We start from the raw sequence: 16,476 nt of genomic DNA on the forward strand, positions 1-16,476 counted from the left end.
AGGCAGCTCTGTAAGTAGCACCAAGCACCACACACACATTACACCCCCCCTGTCACTTATTAACCCCTTATTAACCCCTGATCACCCCATATAGACTCCCTGATCACCTCCCTGTCACCCCCCCTGTCATTGATCACCCCCCTGTAAGGGTCACTTATCACCGCCAGTTAGTTAGCTACTTGTTAGGTAGTTAGCGCCCAGCCCACCGCACCGCAGTCACTGATTAGTCGCTGATTAGCGTCATCGCTGTCGCTAATCAGCACTAGTACTATATAGTATCTGTAAGTGATCAAGACTGATCGCAATCAGATCTATATCAGTACATTAGGGTCACCTTAGGCTCTACAAAAAAAGCTGTGTTCGCCCGATCAGGCCTGATCTTGTGCCCACACTTGCATTCAGTCCGCCCCACCGCAGTGACAGAATTTTTTTTTTTCTGATCACTGCAAAAACACAGTAAAATCGGTGCGGCGCTATAAAGATCACTTTTGAGCTTTTTGGATCTTTATTAGCGATTTCAGCTTTACTTCGCAAGCACTCCTTTTTACTAGGCGATACCACATGTGTGACACTTTTTTGCAGCCTAGGTGCGCAAAGGGGCCCAAATTCCAATGAGTACCTTTAGGATTTCACAGGGCATTTTGACGCATTTGAATTCCAAACTACTTCTCACGCTTTAGGGCCCCTAAAATGCCAGGGCAGTATAAATACCCCACAAGTGACCCCATTTTGGAAAGAAGACACCCCAAGGTATTCCGTGAGGGGCATGGCTAGTTCATAGAAGATTTTTTTTTTTTGCCACAAGTTAGCGGAAATTGATTATATATATTTTTTTCTTACAAAGTCTCATATTCCACTAACTTGTGACAAAAAATTTAATCTTACATAAACTCACCATACCCCTCACGGAATACCATGGGGTGTCTTCTTTCCAAAATGGGGTCACTTGTGGGGTATTTATACTGCCCTGGCATTTTAGGGGCCCTAAAGCGTGAGAAGTAGTTTGGAATTCAAATGCGTCAAAATGCCCTGTGAAATCCTAAAGGTACTCATTGGAATTTGGGCCCCTTTGTGCACCTAGGCTGCAAAGTGTCACACATGTGGTATCGCCGTACTCAGAAGAAGTAGGGCAATGTGTTTTGGGGTGTATTTTTACATATACCCATATTGTGTGTGAGAAATATCTCTGTAAATTACAACTTTTTTAAAAGATTTATACAAAGTTGTCAATTTACAGAGATATTTCTCTCACCCAGCATGGGTATATGTAAAAATACACCCCAAAACACATTGCCCTACTTCTTCTGAGTACGGCGATACCACATGTGTTACACTTTTTTGCAGCCTAGGTGCGTAAAGGGGCCGAAAGTCCAACGAGTACCTTTAGGCTTTACAGGGTTGCTCACAATTTAGCCCCGCCCAAAATGCCAGAACAGTAAACACACCCCACAAATGACCCCATTTCGGAGTAGACACCCCAAGGTATTCACTGAGGGGCATAGTGAGTCCGTGGGAGTTTCTATTTTTTTTTGCCAGAAGTTAGCAGAAATGGAAACTTTATTATTATTATTTTTTTCCTCAAAAAGTGTCATTTTCCGCTAACTTGTGAAAAAAAATTAAATCATACATAAACTCACCATGCCCCTCTGCGAATACTTTGGGGTGTCTTCTTTCTAAAATGGGGTCATTTGGGGGGTATTTATACTATCCTGGCATTCTAGCACCTCAAGAAACATGACAGGTGCTCAGAAAGTCAGAGCTGCTTCAAAATGCGGAAATTCAAAATTTTGTACCATAGTTTGCAAACGCTATAACTTTTGCGCAAACCAATAAATATACACGTATTGGATTTTTTTTTATCAAAGACATGTAGCACAATAAATTCTGACACAAACTTGTATAGAAATGTAATTATATTTGAACAATTTTACCAGAAAAAGTTAAAAATAGACTTTTTTTGAGAAAATTGCAGTCTATTTTGATTAATATCAGAAAAACGAAAACTCTCAGCAGCAATCAAATACCACCAAAAGAAAGCTGTATTTGTGAGAAGAAAAGGAGGTAAAATTAATTTGGGTGCCAAGTTGCATGACTGAGCAATAAATCGTTAAAGTTGTGAAGTGCCGATTTGTAAAAAAGGGCCTGGTCACTAGGGGGGTATAAACCTGTGGTCCTTAATTAAGTGGTTAAAATGAACAGAATGACATAAGTTGGGTGTGGGGTGGCGTGTTAAACAGATATGAGAAGTACACCATATACTGCTCTCTGAAAGTTTAGATAATGTAACCGGTTGGACACTGGGACCGTTCCATCGCTCGGGTGGGAGGGGGGGGGGGGGCTGGGGTTTAGTTGGGTAGGGAGGGTTGTTCTTTTATTTATAAATCAAAAGAGGTGGGAGATTTGGTTTGTACAATTGGCATTGTGTAACAGTAATGCTTGATCTCATGTACGTCTTTTATTATGCTGGATGTTACATATTGTGCTCACGCAATTAATAATGTGACTGTCCATGTGATGCTTCGATATTTCCTTTATTGGCTATTGCATGTATATTGTACAGACAATTTTCTTGCTTTTTATTTTTGCAATTCACAGAAAATTGTTAATAATTATCTGATAAAAAAAAAAAAAAAGTCATATGCCCCCCAAAATACTGCCAATAAAACCGTCCTCTTATCCCGCAAAAAATTAGCCCCTACCTAAGATAATCGGCTAAAAACAACAACAAAAAATTACTCTTAGACTATGGAGATACTAAAACATTTTTTTGGGTTTATAAAAAGATAATAGTCTAAAACATAAATACATTTTAAAAAGTAGACATTTTAGGTATCGCCGCGTCCGTAAGAATCTGCTGTATAAAAATACCCCCCTAACCCCTCAGATGAACACGGTAAAAAAAAAAAAAAAAAATTGCTTTTTTGGCACGTTTAATTTTGGAAATTTTCCATTTTGATCCGTTTTTTTTCCAATAACAAAGTAAGGGTTAACAACCAAACAAAATTTTATATTTATTACCCTCATACTGCAGTTTACAGAAACACCCCATATGTGGTCGTAAACTGCTGTATGACCAAACGGCAGGGCGCAGAAGGAAAGGAACGCCGTATAGTTTCTGGAAGGCAGATTTTGATGGCCTTATTTTTTTGGCACCATGTCCCATTTGAAGCCCCCCTGATGCACCCCTAGAGTAAAAACTCCATAAAAGCGACCCCATCTAAGAAACTGCACCCCTCAAGGTATCCAAAACTGATTTTACAAACGTCGTTAACCCTTTAGGTGTTCCACAAGAGTTATTGGCAAATGGAGATGAAATTTCAGAATTTCTATTTCTGGTAACCTTGTCTCACAAAAATGTAATATAGATAAACCAAAAATCATATGTACCCTAAAACTGTGTGCCCGTACAGTAGTTTACGGCCACATATGGGGTGTTTCTGCAAACTACAGAATCTGGGCAATAAATATAGCATTTTGTTTGGCTGTTAACCCTTGCTTTGTTACTGGAAAAAATTGATTAAAATTGATAATTTTCCCAAAAATTCAAATTCTCAAATTTCTCCCCCATTTAAATAACTCTTGTGCAACACCTAAAGGGTTTGTAAAATCAGTTTTGAATACATTGAGGGGTGTAGTTTCTTAGATGGGGTCACTTTTATGGAGTTTCTACTCTAGGGGTGCATCAGGGGGGCTTCAAATGGGACATGGTGTAAATAAACCAGTCCAGCAAAATCTGCCTTCCAAAAACCATACGGCGCACCTTTCCCTCTACGCCCCGCTGTGTGCCCGTACAGTAGTTTACGGCCAAATATGGGGTGTTTCTGCAAACTACAGAATCGGGGCAATAAATATTGCATTTTGTTTGGCTGTTAACACTTGCTTTGTTACTGGAAAAAATGGATTAAAATGGAAAATTTGCCCAAAAATATAAATTCTGTAATTTTATCCCCTTTTGCCGTTAACTCTTGTGGAACACCTAAGGGGTTAACGGCGTTTGTAAAATCAGTTTTGAATACCTTGAGGGGTGTAGTTTCTAGAATTTTTAGGTGGTTTCTATTATGTAAGCCTCACAAAGTGACTTCAGACCTGAACTGGTCCCAAAAAATTGTGTTTTTGAAAATCTCAGAAAAATTTCAAGATTTGCTTCTAAACTTCTAAGCCTTGTAACGTCCCCCAAAAAATAAAATATCATTCCCAAAATGATCCAAACATGAAGTAGACATATGGGGAATGTAAAGTAATAACTATTTTTGGAGGTATTACTATGTATTATAGAAGTAGAGAAATTGAAACTTGGAACTTTGCAATTTTTAATTTTTTTTGTGGTAAATTTGGTATTTATTTTATAAATAAAAATTATTATTTTTTACTTCATTTTACCAGTGTCATGAAGTACAATATGTGACAAAAAAAACAATCTCAGAATGGCCTGGATAAGTCAAAGCGTTTTAAAGTTATCACCACTTAAAGTGACACTGGTCAGATTTGCAAAAAATTGCCTGGTCCTTAAGGTGAAATAAGTCCTGAAGGAGTTAATTCTATGTAATTATAAGTAATGTAAGTCATTATAGATACGGGGCAGAAAGTCACAGGGCAGCGGAGCTGCGGTACCTTTATGTGGATTACCGTTATTGCTGCAATTTCAATTTAAACTGCGATTAGTACAGATGCAGCCTAACAATTAGCGTCGCCACATTGGTGAGTGCGAATTAATGTAAACATGAGGTTTTACGTTACAATGCGCGGTTATTTTTATACTGATTATAAAGTATGACAAAGCTTAATGCTCACACTTCATACTATAAACTATGTTACATTACAATGTGAAGCAGAAAAAAAACCTCTAAATTTGAATACAGAACTGGAAACATCTAGAATTCCCCGTATGAAGCGCTCTGTCACAGGAGACTGGCTCCGCCCACAAACTACGACCTAGCTCCTATGGATGAGCCATGAGTCAAGACGCCTTCCCTATAACCTAGTAACAATGACGTCTCCAAGTGCGTACTGCTCAATCATTGGCTACAGTCAAGGTCTCATATTATTGGATCCTGGCGCAGACAACTGTATCCGCGTGGCTATTGGCTGAGGCTCCTACCGTGGGCGGTGTACTTTGTTGGTCGGGACCCTGTGATTGGCTGATGGGTAGCGCGGGAGATTGTGTTTAGGTCGTGGAGCATGTTGGGTATTATCGGCAGTGCCAGTGAGTAACAAATATATATATCGGGATTATTATAGCAACGATGTATTAATAACAGAGCAGTGACATCTTCTGTCGGGATAGTGCTGAGATGTTGTGCCTTTACAGAATACTCTGCAGTATAGTATAAAGCTCAGAAGTAACTACATGATATTACTATACTGCAGTTTTGCTATGTGTGTTACCATAAGGAGCTGTAACCAATAGCAACCAAACATATAATGATGAGTTTGGTTTTTTAGAGTTGTGTGCAGCCCCTTAAAGGGCATCTGTCAGCAGATTTGTACCTATGACACTGGCTGTCCTGTTACATGTGCTCTGGCAGCTGAAGGCGTCTGTGCTGGTCCCATGTTCATATGTGCCCGCAGTGGTGAGAAAAATTATGTTTTAATATATGCAAATGAGCCTCTAGGAGCAACGGGGGTGTTGCCATTACACCTAAAGCCTGAGCTCTTTCTCCAGCTGCCACTACCCCTCAACTTTGATTGACAGAGCCAGGTGTGATAACGTTATTACTGTGTGGTCCTTTCAATCAAGCTGTAGAGGGAGCGGCAGTTGCACAGAAAGTAGAGCCTCTAGGTGTAATGGTAACGCCTCCATTGCTCCTAGAGGCTCATTTCCATATATTAAAACATCATTTTTCTCAGCAATGTGGACATATATGAACATGGGGCCAACACGGATGGCTTCAGCTGCCAAGCGCACATGTAACAGGTCAGTCAGTGTCATAGGTACAAATCTGCTGACAGATGCCCTTAAATGGAAATAGGCAGTTACAATAATTGGGACAAAGAAAGTCTCGCAGTTAGTTCAGCAAAAAAATAAATAAAAATAATGCGGTGTATCCGACTATCTCATGTAGTAAGATTAATGACATAAGAGATTTAAAGAGGCAGTTTATGAAAAATTGATAATATTTGCCCTGCCTCTTTATGCAGGGTACCTCCCATTGTAAGGTATTTGAATAAGAATCATTGTAAATCACTCCCTCTATCATACCAATAGGTAAGTGACCAGAGTTCTAATTCAAACCCAGACCACACCCCTAATTATAGACCCCCTGACCTGATCCTTAAATAAATCTAGATCCCACACCAGACCCTACATAAATCCATGCCAGACCCCTAAATAAACAGAGTCCTGTGTTGACCTCCTAAACAATTGCAGACTCCAGACCGAGCCCCTAAAACAAATGCAGACTCCAGACCAGACCCCATAAACAGATGCAGACTCCAGTCCAGACCCCATAAACAGATGCAGACTCCAGTCCAGACCCCATAAACAGATGCAGACTCCAGTCCAGATCCCATAAACAGATGCAGACTCCAGACCAGATCCCATAAACAGATGCAGACTCCAGACCAGATCCCATAAACAGATGCAGACTCCAGACCAGATCCCATAAACAGATGCAGACTCCAGACCAGATCCCATAAACAGATGCAGACTCCAGACCAGATCCCATAAACAGATGCAGACTCCAGACCAGACCCCATAAACAGATGCAGACTCCAGACCAGATCCCATAAACAGATGCAGACTCCAGACCAGATCCCATAAACAGATGCAGACTCCAGACCAGATCCCATAAACAGATGCAGACTCCAGACCAGTTCCTCTAAACCAGGGACCAGCAACTTTGGGCATTCCAGCTGTTGCGAAACTACAACTCCCAGCATCTTCGAGAGCAGCCAAGCCAGTGTGCATGAGGGGAATGTAGTTTCACAATACCTGGAGTGCCGGAGGTTGCTGACCCCTGTCCTAAACAAAGGAAGACTCCAGACCGGTCCCCCTAAACAGATGCAGACTCCAGACCAGATCCCATAAACGGATGCAGGCCCCAGACCAGGCCTCCTAAACAGATGCAGACTCCAGACCTGGCCCTCTAAGCAAATGCAGACTCCAGACCAGGCCTCCTAAACAGATGCAGACTCCAGACCTGGCCCTCTAAGCAAATGCAGACTCCAGACCAGGCCTGCAACTTGTAGATCTGCAGAATACGGATACCGATCATCTGCATTCTGTAAATTTCTCATTCCCATCAACAGAAATGCCTGCCTATTTTTGTTCGCAAAATGGACAAGAATAAGACGTTCTATAATCTGCAGAACGGCCACGCGGATCTGGACATCACACGGATGACATCTGTGTGGTGCCCACATTTTTAAATAAATGGAGATTGGGCATGGACCAAAACTACGGTCATGTGCATGAGGCCTAAGTGCCATGTAGTCATCTTACATACACATTGGTCAACTGTAGCCAGAAAGTGGCAACCCCCTTTCATTTTTCAATTTTCTGTACCTCTGAAGTGTAGATCATCAATATCAGATGAGTGGGGGTCCAGCTCTCAGCAGCTGTTCTCAGGGTCTGCGGCACTTGAGTGAGCTCTGCGGCCTTCTCCTTGGCCAATGACTTTGCATCCATCGGTTCCATGGCCTTTCTGCAGCTCAGACCCATTCAAATAAATGGGATTGAGCTTCTGCTGTGCCTGGTATGCTATGAATAGGCCACAGCGCTTAAAGGAGGTTCCTGGGAGTCGGACCCCCGACGATCTGATATTTAATATCTCTCCTGAGGACAGTTCATTAATATTTAAATCAACCCCCCACTTTAAGAAAAAAATATTCACCTGAACTGGGGAAGGAATAGAACAGTTACCTGATTCCCACCTTTGCAGCTGCAGATCCACCAATCCCTGGGCTTATCTTCTGTCATCTATGATGACCACACTGCATTGGGTTGTCCAAGACACTTCCTGCTTTCCCCGGATTGGCCAGTGCTGACCAATCCAAGAGCAGGGCTGGACAAGCGAGGAGTGTCTTGGGCTACCATATGTACAGTATTCATCAGGCAGTCCGAGAAACAGTGTGGCCTGAAAAATGGTGGATCTGCACCTGAAAACATGAAAAGGAAGGAACAAGGTAAGTTTTCTGCTTATTTTCTAGTTAGTGTGATTTATATTTTCTTGAACCAGAGTGTTTAAAGGGCTTGTCTCATCTCGCCGTTATTAAGGAGTCACAGTCCCGACCAACAGCCATAGCAGAGCACTCCGGCGCATGCGGTGCATGACAGCTACAGAAACAGTGTAGCAGAGCAAGCTATACTTTTTCTGAGTTAGGACTCATGCACACAAACGTATCTTTTTTATTTTTCGGGCATCCGATCTGCATTTTCTGCAGGTTGGATGCAGATCCATTCACTTCAATGGGTAAAAAAGATGCAGAAAGCGCACCGTGTGCTGTCCGCATCCGTATGTGCGTTCCATGGCCCCACAAAAAAAATAAAACATGTCCTATTTTTGTACGCATTACGGACAAGGATAGGACAGTTCTATTAGGGGCCGGCCATTCAGTTTCTCAAAATGTGGGCCGGTATCCATGTTTTCCAGATCTGCAGTTAGCGGACCGCAAAACAGCCAACGATCATGTATGTGAGCCCTTAGGGAAACAGCATAGCTTGCTGTGGTATGCTGTTTCTGGAGCACTCGTACGCCGCAATGGGAGCGACTGAAACAGCAGAGCGCCAGAGCTTTCTGCTGTTTCCCGGCCAGCTGGTGGTCGGGACTATGTCTCATCTCTCCTTAGTAACGGTTAGATGAGACAATACCTTTTAAGTCCCTAAAATTGACATAGACCCCTAAGCTAATACCAGCCCCAGACCAGACTCTGCAGATACCTTTACTGTAGTTTGTAGTCCTCTTCACTCCAGGTCCTATTCACTCCTTTTTTTTTTATAAAAGTAGGAGAATGGTGTAAAAAAAACGAGTTGCATTTCTAGAGAAATGTGTAAAGTTTACAGATGCACCAAATTTAACGAGCAGCGTGCAATATTTGATAAATGTGGCGCAAAGTACATGATAAAACTTTACCTGCCAGCAGCCACCACTAGAGGGAGCTAACTGCATACCAATTATAAATCTGCCAGCGATAAGCTCCTGCTCCCCCTAGTGGTGGCTACCGGCAGCCAGAGTTTTATAATTTACCTCTTAGGTAAAGGGGATTTGAAGCTCTATATCAGAAATACGAGTTATAACTAATACGCAAGATCCTGACTTTATGACATTTACCTTTTTATTATTTCAGAAAATGGATGTAGTGACTCCCAGTGCTGGTCCCGTAAAGTTCCCCTTCCCCTTCGAGCCTTATCCTATCCAGGAGCAGTTCATGACAGAGCTTTACCAGGTGCTGGAAACTGGAAAAGTTGGAATATTTGAGAGTCCCACGGGAACGGTGAGGAGATGCTTCACCCTGAGGTTACGGGAATCTAGATGTTAGGGAGTTCCTTCCTCATGTATGATATCAGTCACAGGTTATGTAATAGTTCCTGCTGATTTACACATTGTACCCTAGGAGGTATATGGAAGTCGTATGTGGGAGCCCCCTCTTTTTTTGCCCATGTATGAAGCCTCTGAAAGTCGGTCTTCCACTGTAAGATACCTGTCATGGTCGTGTGTAACGGGATGTTACATTGCACCATTTTATTTGTACATATAATCTAATGACTGCAGTGCTCCCGGAGCCAGCTACTAGTACCAGTAACACCTGTAGTGCCAACCACACTTGCACCAGTAACAGCTGCAGTGCCAGACATTGTGCCGCAGTGCACCCTATGTGAGTCCCATTGGTACCAGTGACGACCGTGGAGCCTGCCACAGCAGCGTCATATTAACTAATCAGAACCACATGGCTTATTTGGTCTTCATTGTTAGTGGTCACGTGGCAAGCCGCAAGCCTGCGCAGCCATTAATTAACAATGAAGACTGAATAGATAATATGCTACTGCTGGGGTACTCAGCCCAATCCCAGGTGCAGCATGGCCGCAACATGTAACTGTACCTTAAAGGGGTTATCTCATGAGTAAGGCTCCTTTCAAATCAGCGTTGTGGCATTTCCATTTTGAGATCTGGCAGAGGACCTCAAAATCAGGCCAAAACGATTCTGTTTGGGATCAATGTATTGTGAATGGACTATGCTCCGTTCAGGATGCATCTGTTCCGGTAGCATTACGTTTTGTGACCGGACACAAAGCCGCTGCAAAAATAAACAAAAAAACCGGATCCGTCACAAAAAAAAAAAAAGTAAGCAGGTTGCCGGCAATGTGATTCTGCTGCCGGCACCTGCCTCCTGTATTAGGTGTTAAAGACTACTTTTCCTGGGTCCAGACAGTATTAGGCTACATAGAGCGGCGCCCAGCGATGTCCCAGCACTTACTATTATTCCTGGGCGCCGCTCCGTTCGCCCGCTGTGCCCCATTACTATCTCCTATCCTGCTCCATATGCTAACTATTATCGAAGCAATGGGGAGGAGACATCAGCTTCTCTAGTGGGCGTTCCTTCTCTCTGGCTGTAGCGCTGTCCAATCGCAGCGCAGTGCAGGGAGAAGGAACGCCCACTAGAGAAGCTGATGTCTCCTCCCCATCGCTCCGATAGTAATTAGCATGTGGAGCAGGAGAGGAGACAGTAATGGGACATCGCTGGGCGCCGCTCTGTGTAGGAAAAGTCCTATTATTGGTAGCGCAGTGCGTCCGCCCCTCCTCCGCCCCTCTCCTCTCATATGTGGCAGCGGCAGCACAGGGGGGAGGGAGGACAGCTTCCTTCTCCCCTGTGCTGCTCAGGGAACATGAGCGCGCTGACAGCAGCGCGCTCATGTTCTGTGATACTAGACTGCGCAGCAGCGCAGCCCAGTATCGAAAAAATGGAAATCCCAGTATCGTATCGATACCGGGACAAAACTATCGATTGGGTATCGAAATTTCGATACCCGCAACAACCCTACTCTACACAACTGCTCGGTCCTCTTCTCCCAAAACCCGCTTCTCCACCTTTACAGAAGAAAAACTTTCCACTCTACTCTCCAGATCTCATCTGACCACCTGTGCACTTGACCCTATCCCATCCCACCTCATCCCTAACCTCACCACAGTGTTTATCCCAGCCCTAACTCATCTCTTCAACCTATCACTAACCTCTGGTGTCTTCCCCTCTGCTTTTAAACATGCTACCATTACACCCATCCTCAAAAAGCCTTTACTTGACCCATCTTCTTTGTCCAGTTATCGCCCCATTTCACTTCTTCCGTATGCCTCAAAGCTACTTGAACATGTCCATTCTGAACTTGTCACAACCAGACAGCTGAGAAGCTCTGACAGGAGCCGTCCAGATCCTCCTCCTTGAGTTTCTTTGTTTTGGTTTCTGTTCCTCACCTCGTTAGTCTATCTCAGCTGTCATGCAGTCGGACTGATTACTTCCCTTTAAATTCCTACCCATAAGGCAGTAGTGTGCGGCTGATACAACTTCCTGGAGTGTGTGTGTCCGCTGTCCGCTGTCCGCTGTCCGCTGTCCGCTGTCCGCTGTCCGCTGTCCGCTGTCCGCTGTCCGCTGTCCCAGTTCCCAGTTCCCAGTTCCCAGCTCCCAGCTCCCAGCTAGATAAGTTCTGTTTATGTATTTATGATTTTCTGTTTTCTGGATCCAGGTGACCCTGACTCCCTCCGTGTCTGTGTAGGGAGCCGGTGGTCGTGTCCCCTCACTATTGTAGGGCCTTCAGGTCTAAGATAGCCGAGGTACGTGGATATGCGCCCATCCACCTTTGGGGTGGTCGCATAGGCTGAGCAATAAGGGAGAGCGGCAGGTCGATTGCAGGGGTCTCCCTTTTGTTCCTTAGTTGTGGGTCCAGTGAGTCATTGTTTGTATTGTATTATCTTGTTTCCTGTACACCATCCGTGACATTATCAGCCGCCAAAACCGTCTCAAGCATGGATCCGGTTACACTTTTGGCTGAACGCTTTCAGGGTCTTGCTTTGGAGGTAGCTGATCTCCGTAAGACTTTTTCTCAGTTTCAAGTGACCGGTTCAGCTTGCGTTCATGGAGTTTGTGCTGAGCCTAAGATTTCGCTCCCGGATACGTTTTCCGGGGGTAGTGAGAATTTTGTACGTTTTAGAGAGGCTTGCAAACTCCATTTTCGCCTTCTTCCCCATTCTTCTGGTGATGAAGAACGAAGAGTGGGTATCATTATATCGCTGCTCAGGGGTAACGCTCAGTCCTGGGCCTTTTCGCTGCCGGAGGGGGCACGGCCCCTCCGTTCAGTGGATGAATTCTTTTTAGCCCTGGGTCAGATATATGAAGATCCGGATCGAGTCTAAACTACGTCTGTTATGCCAGGGTAAACAATCCGCAGAGATTTACTGCTCAGAATTTCGGAGATGGGCAGCAGATACGGGTTGGAATGATGCTGCACTCCGAAGTCAATTTTGCTATGGTCTTTCAGAGGGATTGAGAGATGCATTTGCCTTTCATGAAAGACCTACCTCCTTGAATTCTGCTATGTCTCAGGCTGTTCGTATTGACAGGCGTCTTAGAGAGAGAGGAGAGATCTCTCCTTCCTGTCATACTCAGTCCCGGGACAGTGCAGCGGTCTCATTCTGTGCACAGGGGTCTCAGTCGCTGTCAGCCCCTTCTGAGCAGGAGCCCATGCAGCTGGGGTTGATTGCCTCTGACAATAGAAGATTCAGCCCGCAGGGGAGGGTTTGCTTTTGTTGTGGAGGTATAAATCATCTGGCAAATGTTTGTCCCTCTAGGAGATTCAGGCAGTTTTCTGGGAGTAATAAAGAGACAAAAAGGAAGAAATCTTTTAAGAATGTTCCGTCTGTTACTATTGGCAGGGTTGAGGCGGAAATTGAAGGTTTTCCTTTTGCTTGTAGTTCCCGTTTTGTCCTGCCTGCTAGGGTGGCGCTAGAGAGCAAGAGCATTTTTTGTGAGATTTTTGTGGATAGTGGAGCAGCTGTCAACCTCATTGATAATCAATTTGCAATAACTCATGGTTTCCAGGTATGCACTTTGGGAAGAGATATTCCTGTTTTTGCTATTGATTCCGCTCCACTTTCTCAGAAATCATTAAAGGGCATAGTACACAATATCCGTTTAATTGTGAATGATGCTCATGTTGAGGATGTGTCATGTTTCGTCCTTAGCGGTTTGCCTACTCCTCTAGTGTTGGGGCTACCCTGGCTCACTAAACATAACCCCACCATTGATTGGCAAGCGAGGCAAATAAATGGTTGGAGTAACTTTTGCAGAGAGAATTGCCTCATAACATCTATTTCTGAGGTTTCTACTAAAACTGTACCACCTTTCCTCTCTGAATTTTTGGATGTCTTCTCTGAGAGTGGAGTTCAGGGTTTACCTCCGCACAGGGAGTATGATTGCCCTATTGATCTCATCCCAGGCGCCAAGCTGCCTAAATCTCGTTTATACAATCTTTCCCAACCTGAGAGGGTCGCTATGCGTGCTTATATCTCTGAGAGTCTGAGAAAAGGACACATACGACCCTCGAAGTCACCTGTTGCCGCTGGTTTTTTCTTTGTTAAGAAAAAAGATGGTTCTTTAAGACCTTGTCTGGATTTCAGGGAGCTGAACAGTATCACTATTCGTGATCCTTATCCGCTTCCTCTGGTCCCGGACCTGTTTAACCAGGTTGTTGGGGCGAAAGTCTTTTCTAAATTAGACCTAAGAGGGGCATACAACCTGGTTAGGGTCAGAGAAGGAGACGAATGGAAGACGGCTTTCAATACCCCTGAGGGCCATTTTGAGAATTTAGTTATGCCTTTTGGTTTGATGAATGCCCCAGCCGTTTTTCAGCATTTCGTCAACAGCATTTTTTATCATTTAATGGGAAAATTTGTATTAGTGTATTTGGATGACATTTTGATTTTTTCTCCTGATTTCAAGACTCATAAGGAACACTTATGTCAGGTCTTACTCATCCTGCGGGAGAATAAATTATACGCGAAACTGGAAAAATGTGTGTTTGCGGTTCCAGAGATCCAATTTCTGGGGTTTCTTGTCTCCGCTTCTGGTTTTCGCATGGAGCCCGAGAAGGTTCGCGCTGTGCTTGAGTGGGAGCTTCCTGAGAATCAGAAGGCGCTGATGCGTTTTTTGGGCTTTGCTAATTATTACAGGAAATTTATTTTGAATTATTCCTCTGTTGTTAAACCACTCACTGATATGACCAGAAAGGGGGTAGATTTTTCTTCCTGGTCGGTAGAGGCGCGTAAGGCCTTTTCTAATATCAAGGAGAGTTTTGCTTCCGCTCCCATCCTAGTACAACCTGATGTTTCGTTACCCTTCATAGTTGAGGTTGATGCTTCTGAGGTAGGGGTGGGTGCGGTCTTGTCTCAGGGTTCCTCTCCTACCAAATGGCAACCGTGTGCCTTTTTCTCAAAGAAGCTCTCCTCCGCAGAGAGAAATTATGATGTGGGAGATAGGGAATTGTTGGCCATCAAGTTGGCTTTTGAGGAATGGCGCCATTGGCTAGAGGGAGCCAGACACCCTATTACCGTGTTTACTGACCATAAAAATCTGGCCTACTTGGAGTCAGCCAAGCGTCTAAACCCGAGACAGGCCAGATGGTCTTTGTTCTTTTCAAGGTTTAATTTTGTTGTTACGTTCCGCCCTGGGGTTAAGAATGTGAAGGCAGATGCCCTATCACGTTGTTTCCCGGGAGGTGGGAATTTTGAAGACCCGGGTCCCATTTTGGCTGAAGGTGTGGTGGTCTCTGCTCTTTTTCCTGAATTGGAGGCAGAGGTGCAGGCAGCTCAGTCAGAAGCTCCTGATCTTTGTCATCCTGGGAGGTTGTTTGTGCCTCTCGCTTTGAGACACAAGATTTTTAAAGAACACCACGATACGGTCCTTGCTAGGCACCCGGGGACAAGAGCCACACTGGATCTCATTGCCCGGAGATTCTGGTGGCCTGCGCTTCGTAAGTCGGTTGAGGGTTTTGTGGCAGCTTGCAAGACTTGCGCTCGTGCCAAGGTCCCTCATTCACGGCCATCAGGTCCTCTCCTTCCTTTGCCCATTCCTTCCCGTCCTTGGACACATCTGTCCATGGACTTCATAACGGACTTGCCTCGTTCCTCGGGGAAGTCTGTGATTCTGGTGGTGGTGGACCGTTTTAGCAAAATGGTGCATTTTATCCCTTTTCCTGGTTTGCCCAATGCTAAGACGCTGGCGCAGGCATTTGTTGACCACATTGTCAAATTGCATGGGATTCCTTCAGACATAGTCTCTGATAGGGGCACGCAGTTTGTTTCCAGATTCTGGAAGGCCTTCTGTTCTCGCTTGGGGGTTCGCTTGTCATTCTCTTCTGCTTTCCATCCGCAGTCGAATGGCCAGACAGAGCGTGTCAATCAGAATCTGGAGACATATCTGCGCTGTTTTGTGGCGGAGAATCAGGAGGATTGGTGTTCTTTTTTGTCCCTTGCTGAGTTTGCTTTAAATAACCGTCGTCAGGAGTCCTCTGATAAGTCACCATTTTTTGGTGCATATGGGTTTCATCCGCAGTTTGGGACTTTCTCTGGAGAGGGCTCTTCTGGTTTGCCTGATGAGGACAGATTCTCCTCGTCTTTGTCATCTATTTGGCAAAAGATTCAGGATAATCTAAAGAACATGAGTGAGAGATATAAGCGTGTGGCGGATAGGAGACGTGTGCCTGGTCCGGACCTGAATGTTGGTGATTTGGTGTGGCTGTCTACCAAGAATATCAAATTGAAGGTTCCCTCCTGGAAGTTGGGTCCTAGGTTTATTGGGCCTTACAAGATCCTGTCTGTCATCAATCCTGTTGCCTACCGTCTTGATCTTCCTCAGACTTGGAAGATCCATAATGTTTTCCATAAGTCCTTATTGAAACCTTATGTTCAACCTATTGTACCCTCGCCTTTGCCTCCTCCTCCGATTATTGTTGATGGAAATCTTGAATTTCAGGTCTCTAGGATTGTGGATTCTCGTCTTGTCCGCGGTTCCCTCCAGTACCTCGTTCATTGGGAGGGTTATGGTCCTGAGGAGAGGATGTGGGTCCCAGTGACGGACATTAAGGCCTCTCGTCTCATCAGGGCTTTCCATAGGTCCCATCCTGAGAAGGTGGGCCCTGAGTGTCCGGAGTTCACTCCTAGAGGGAGGGGTACTGTCACAACCAGACAGCTGAGAAGCTCTGACAGGAGCCGTCCAGATCCTCCTCCTTGAGTTTCTTTGTTTTGGTTTCTGTTCCTCACCTCGTTAGTCTATCTCAGCTGTCATGCAGTCGGACTGATTACTTCCCTTTAAATTCCTACCCATAAGGCAGTAGTGTGCGGCTGATTCAACTTCCTGGAGTGTGTGTGCATGCTGTCCCAGTTCCCAGTTCCCAGTTCCCAGTTCCCAGTTCCCAGCTCCCAGCTCCCAGCTAGATAAGTTCTGTTTATGTATTTATGATTTTCTGTTTTCTGGATCCAGGTGACCCTGACT

The 16,476-nt window shown here is 44.6% G+C and overlaps 1 protein-coding gene across 1 annotated transcript in view; it reads left to right on the forward strand.

The window, feature by feature from the left end:
• The first annotated feature begins 5,065 nt into the window (after window positions 1-5,065).
• The window catches only part of DDX11 (DEAD/H-box helicase 11), a 123,891-nt gene continuing 112,480 nt past the window's right edge, over window positions 5,066-16,476 (forward strand). The window contains exons 1-2 of the mRNA XM_040436290.1: window positions 5,066-5,203; window positions 9,286-9,432. Coding sequence (XP_040292224.1) covers window positions 9,289-9,432 — 144 coding nt within the window. The 5' untranslated portion in view covers window positions 5,066-5,203; window positions 9,286-9,288. The remainder of the gene's footprint in view (window positions 5,204-9,285; window positions 9,433-16,476) is intronic.

This window comes from Bufo bufo, chromosome 1 (assembly GCF_905171765.1).
Source record: "Bufo bufo chromosome 1, aBufBuf1.1, whole genome shotgun sequence".
NCBI lineage: Eukaryota > Metazoa > Chordata > Amphibia > Anura > Bufonidae > Bufo > Bufo bufo.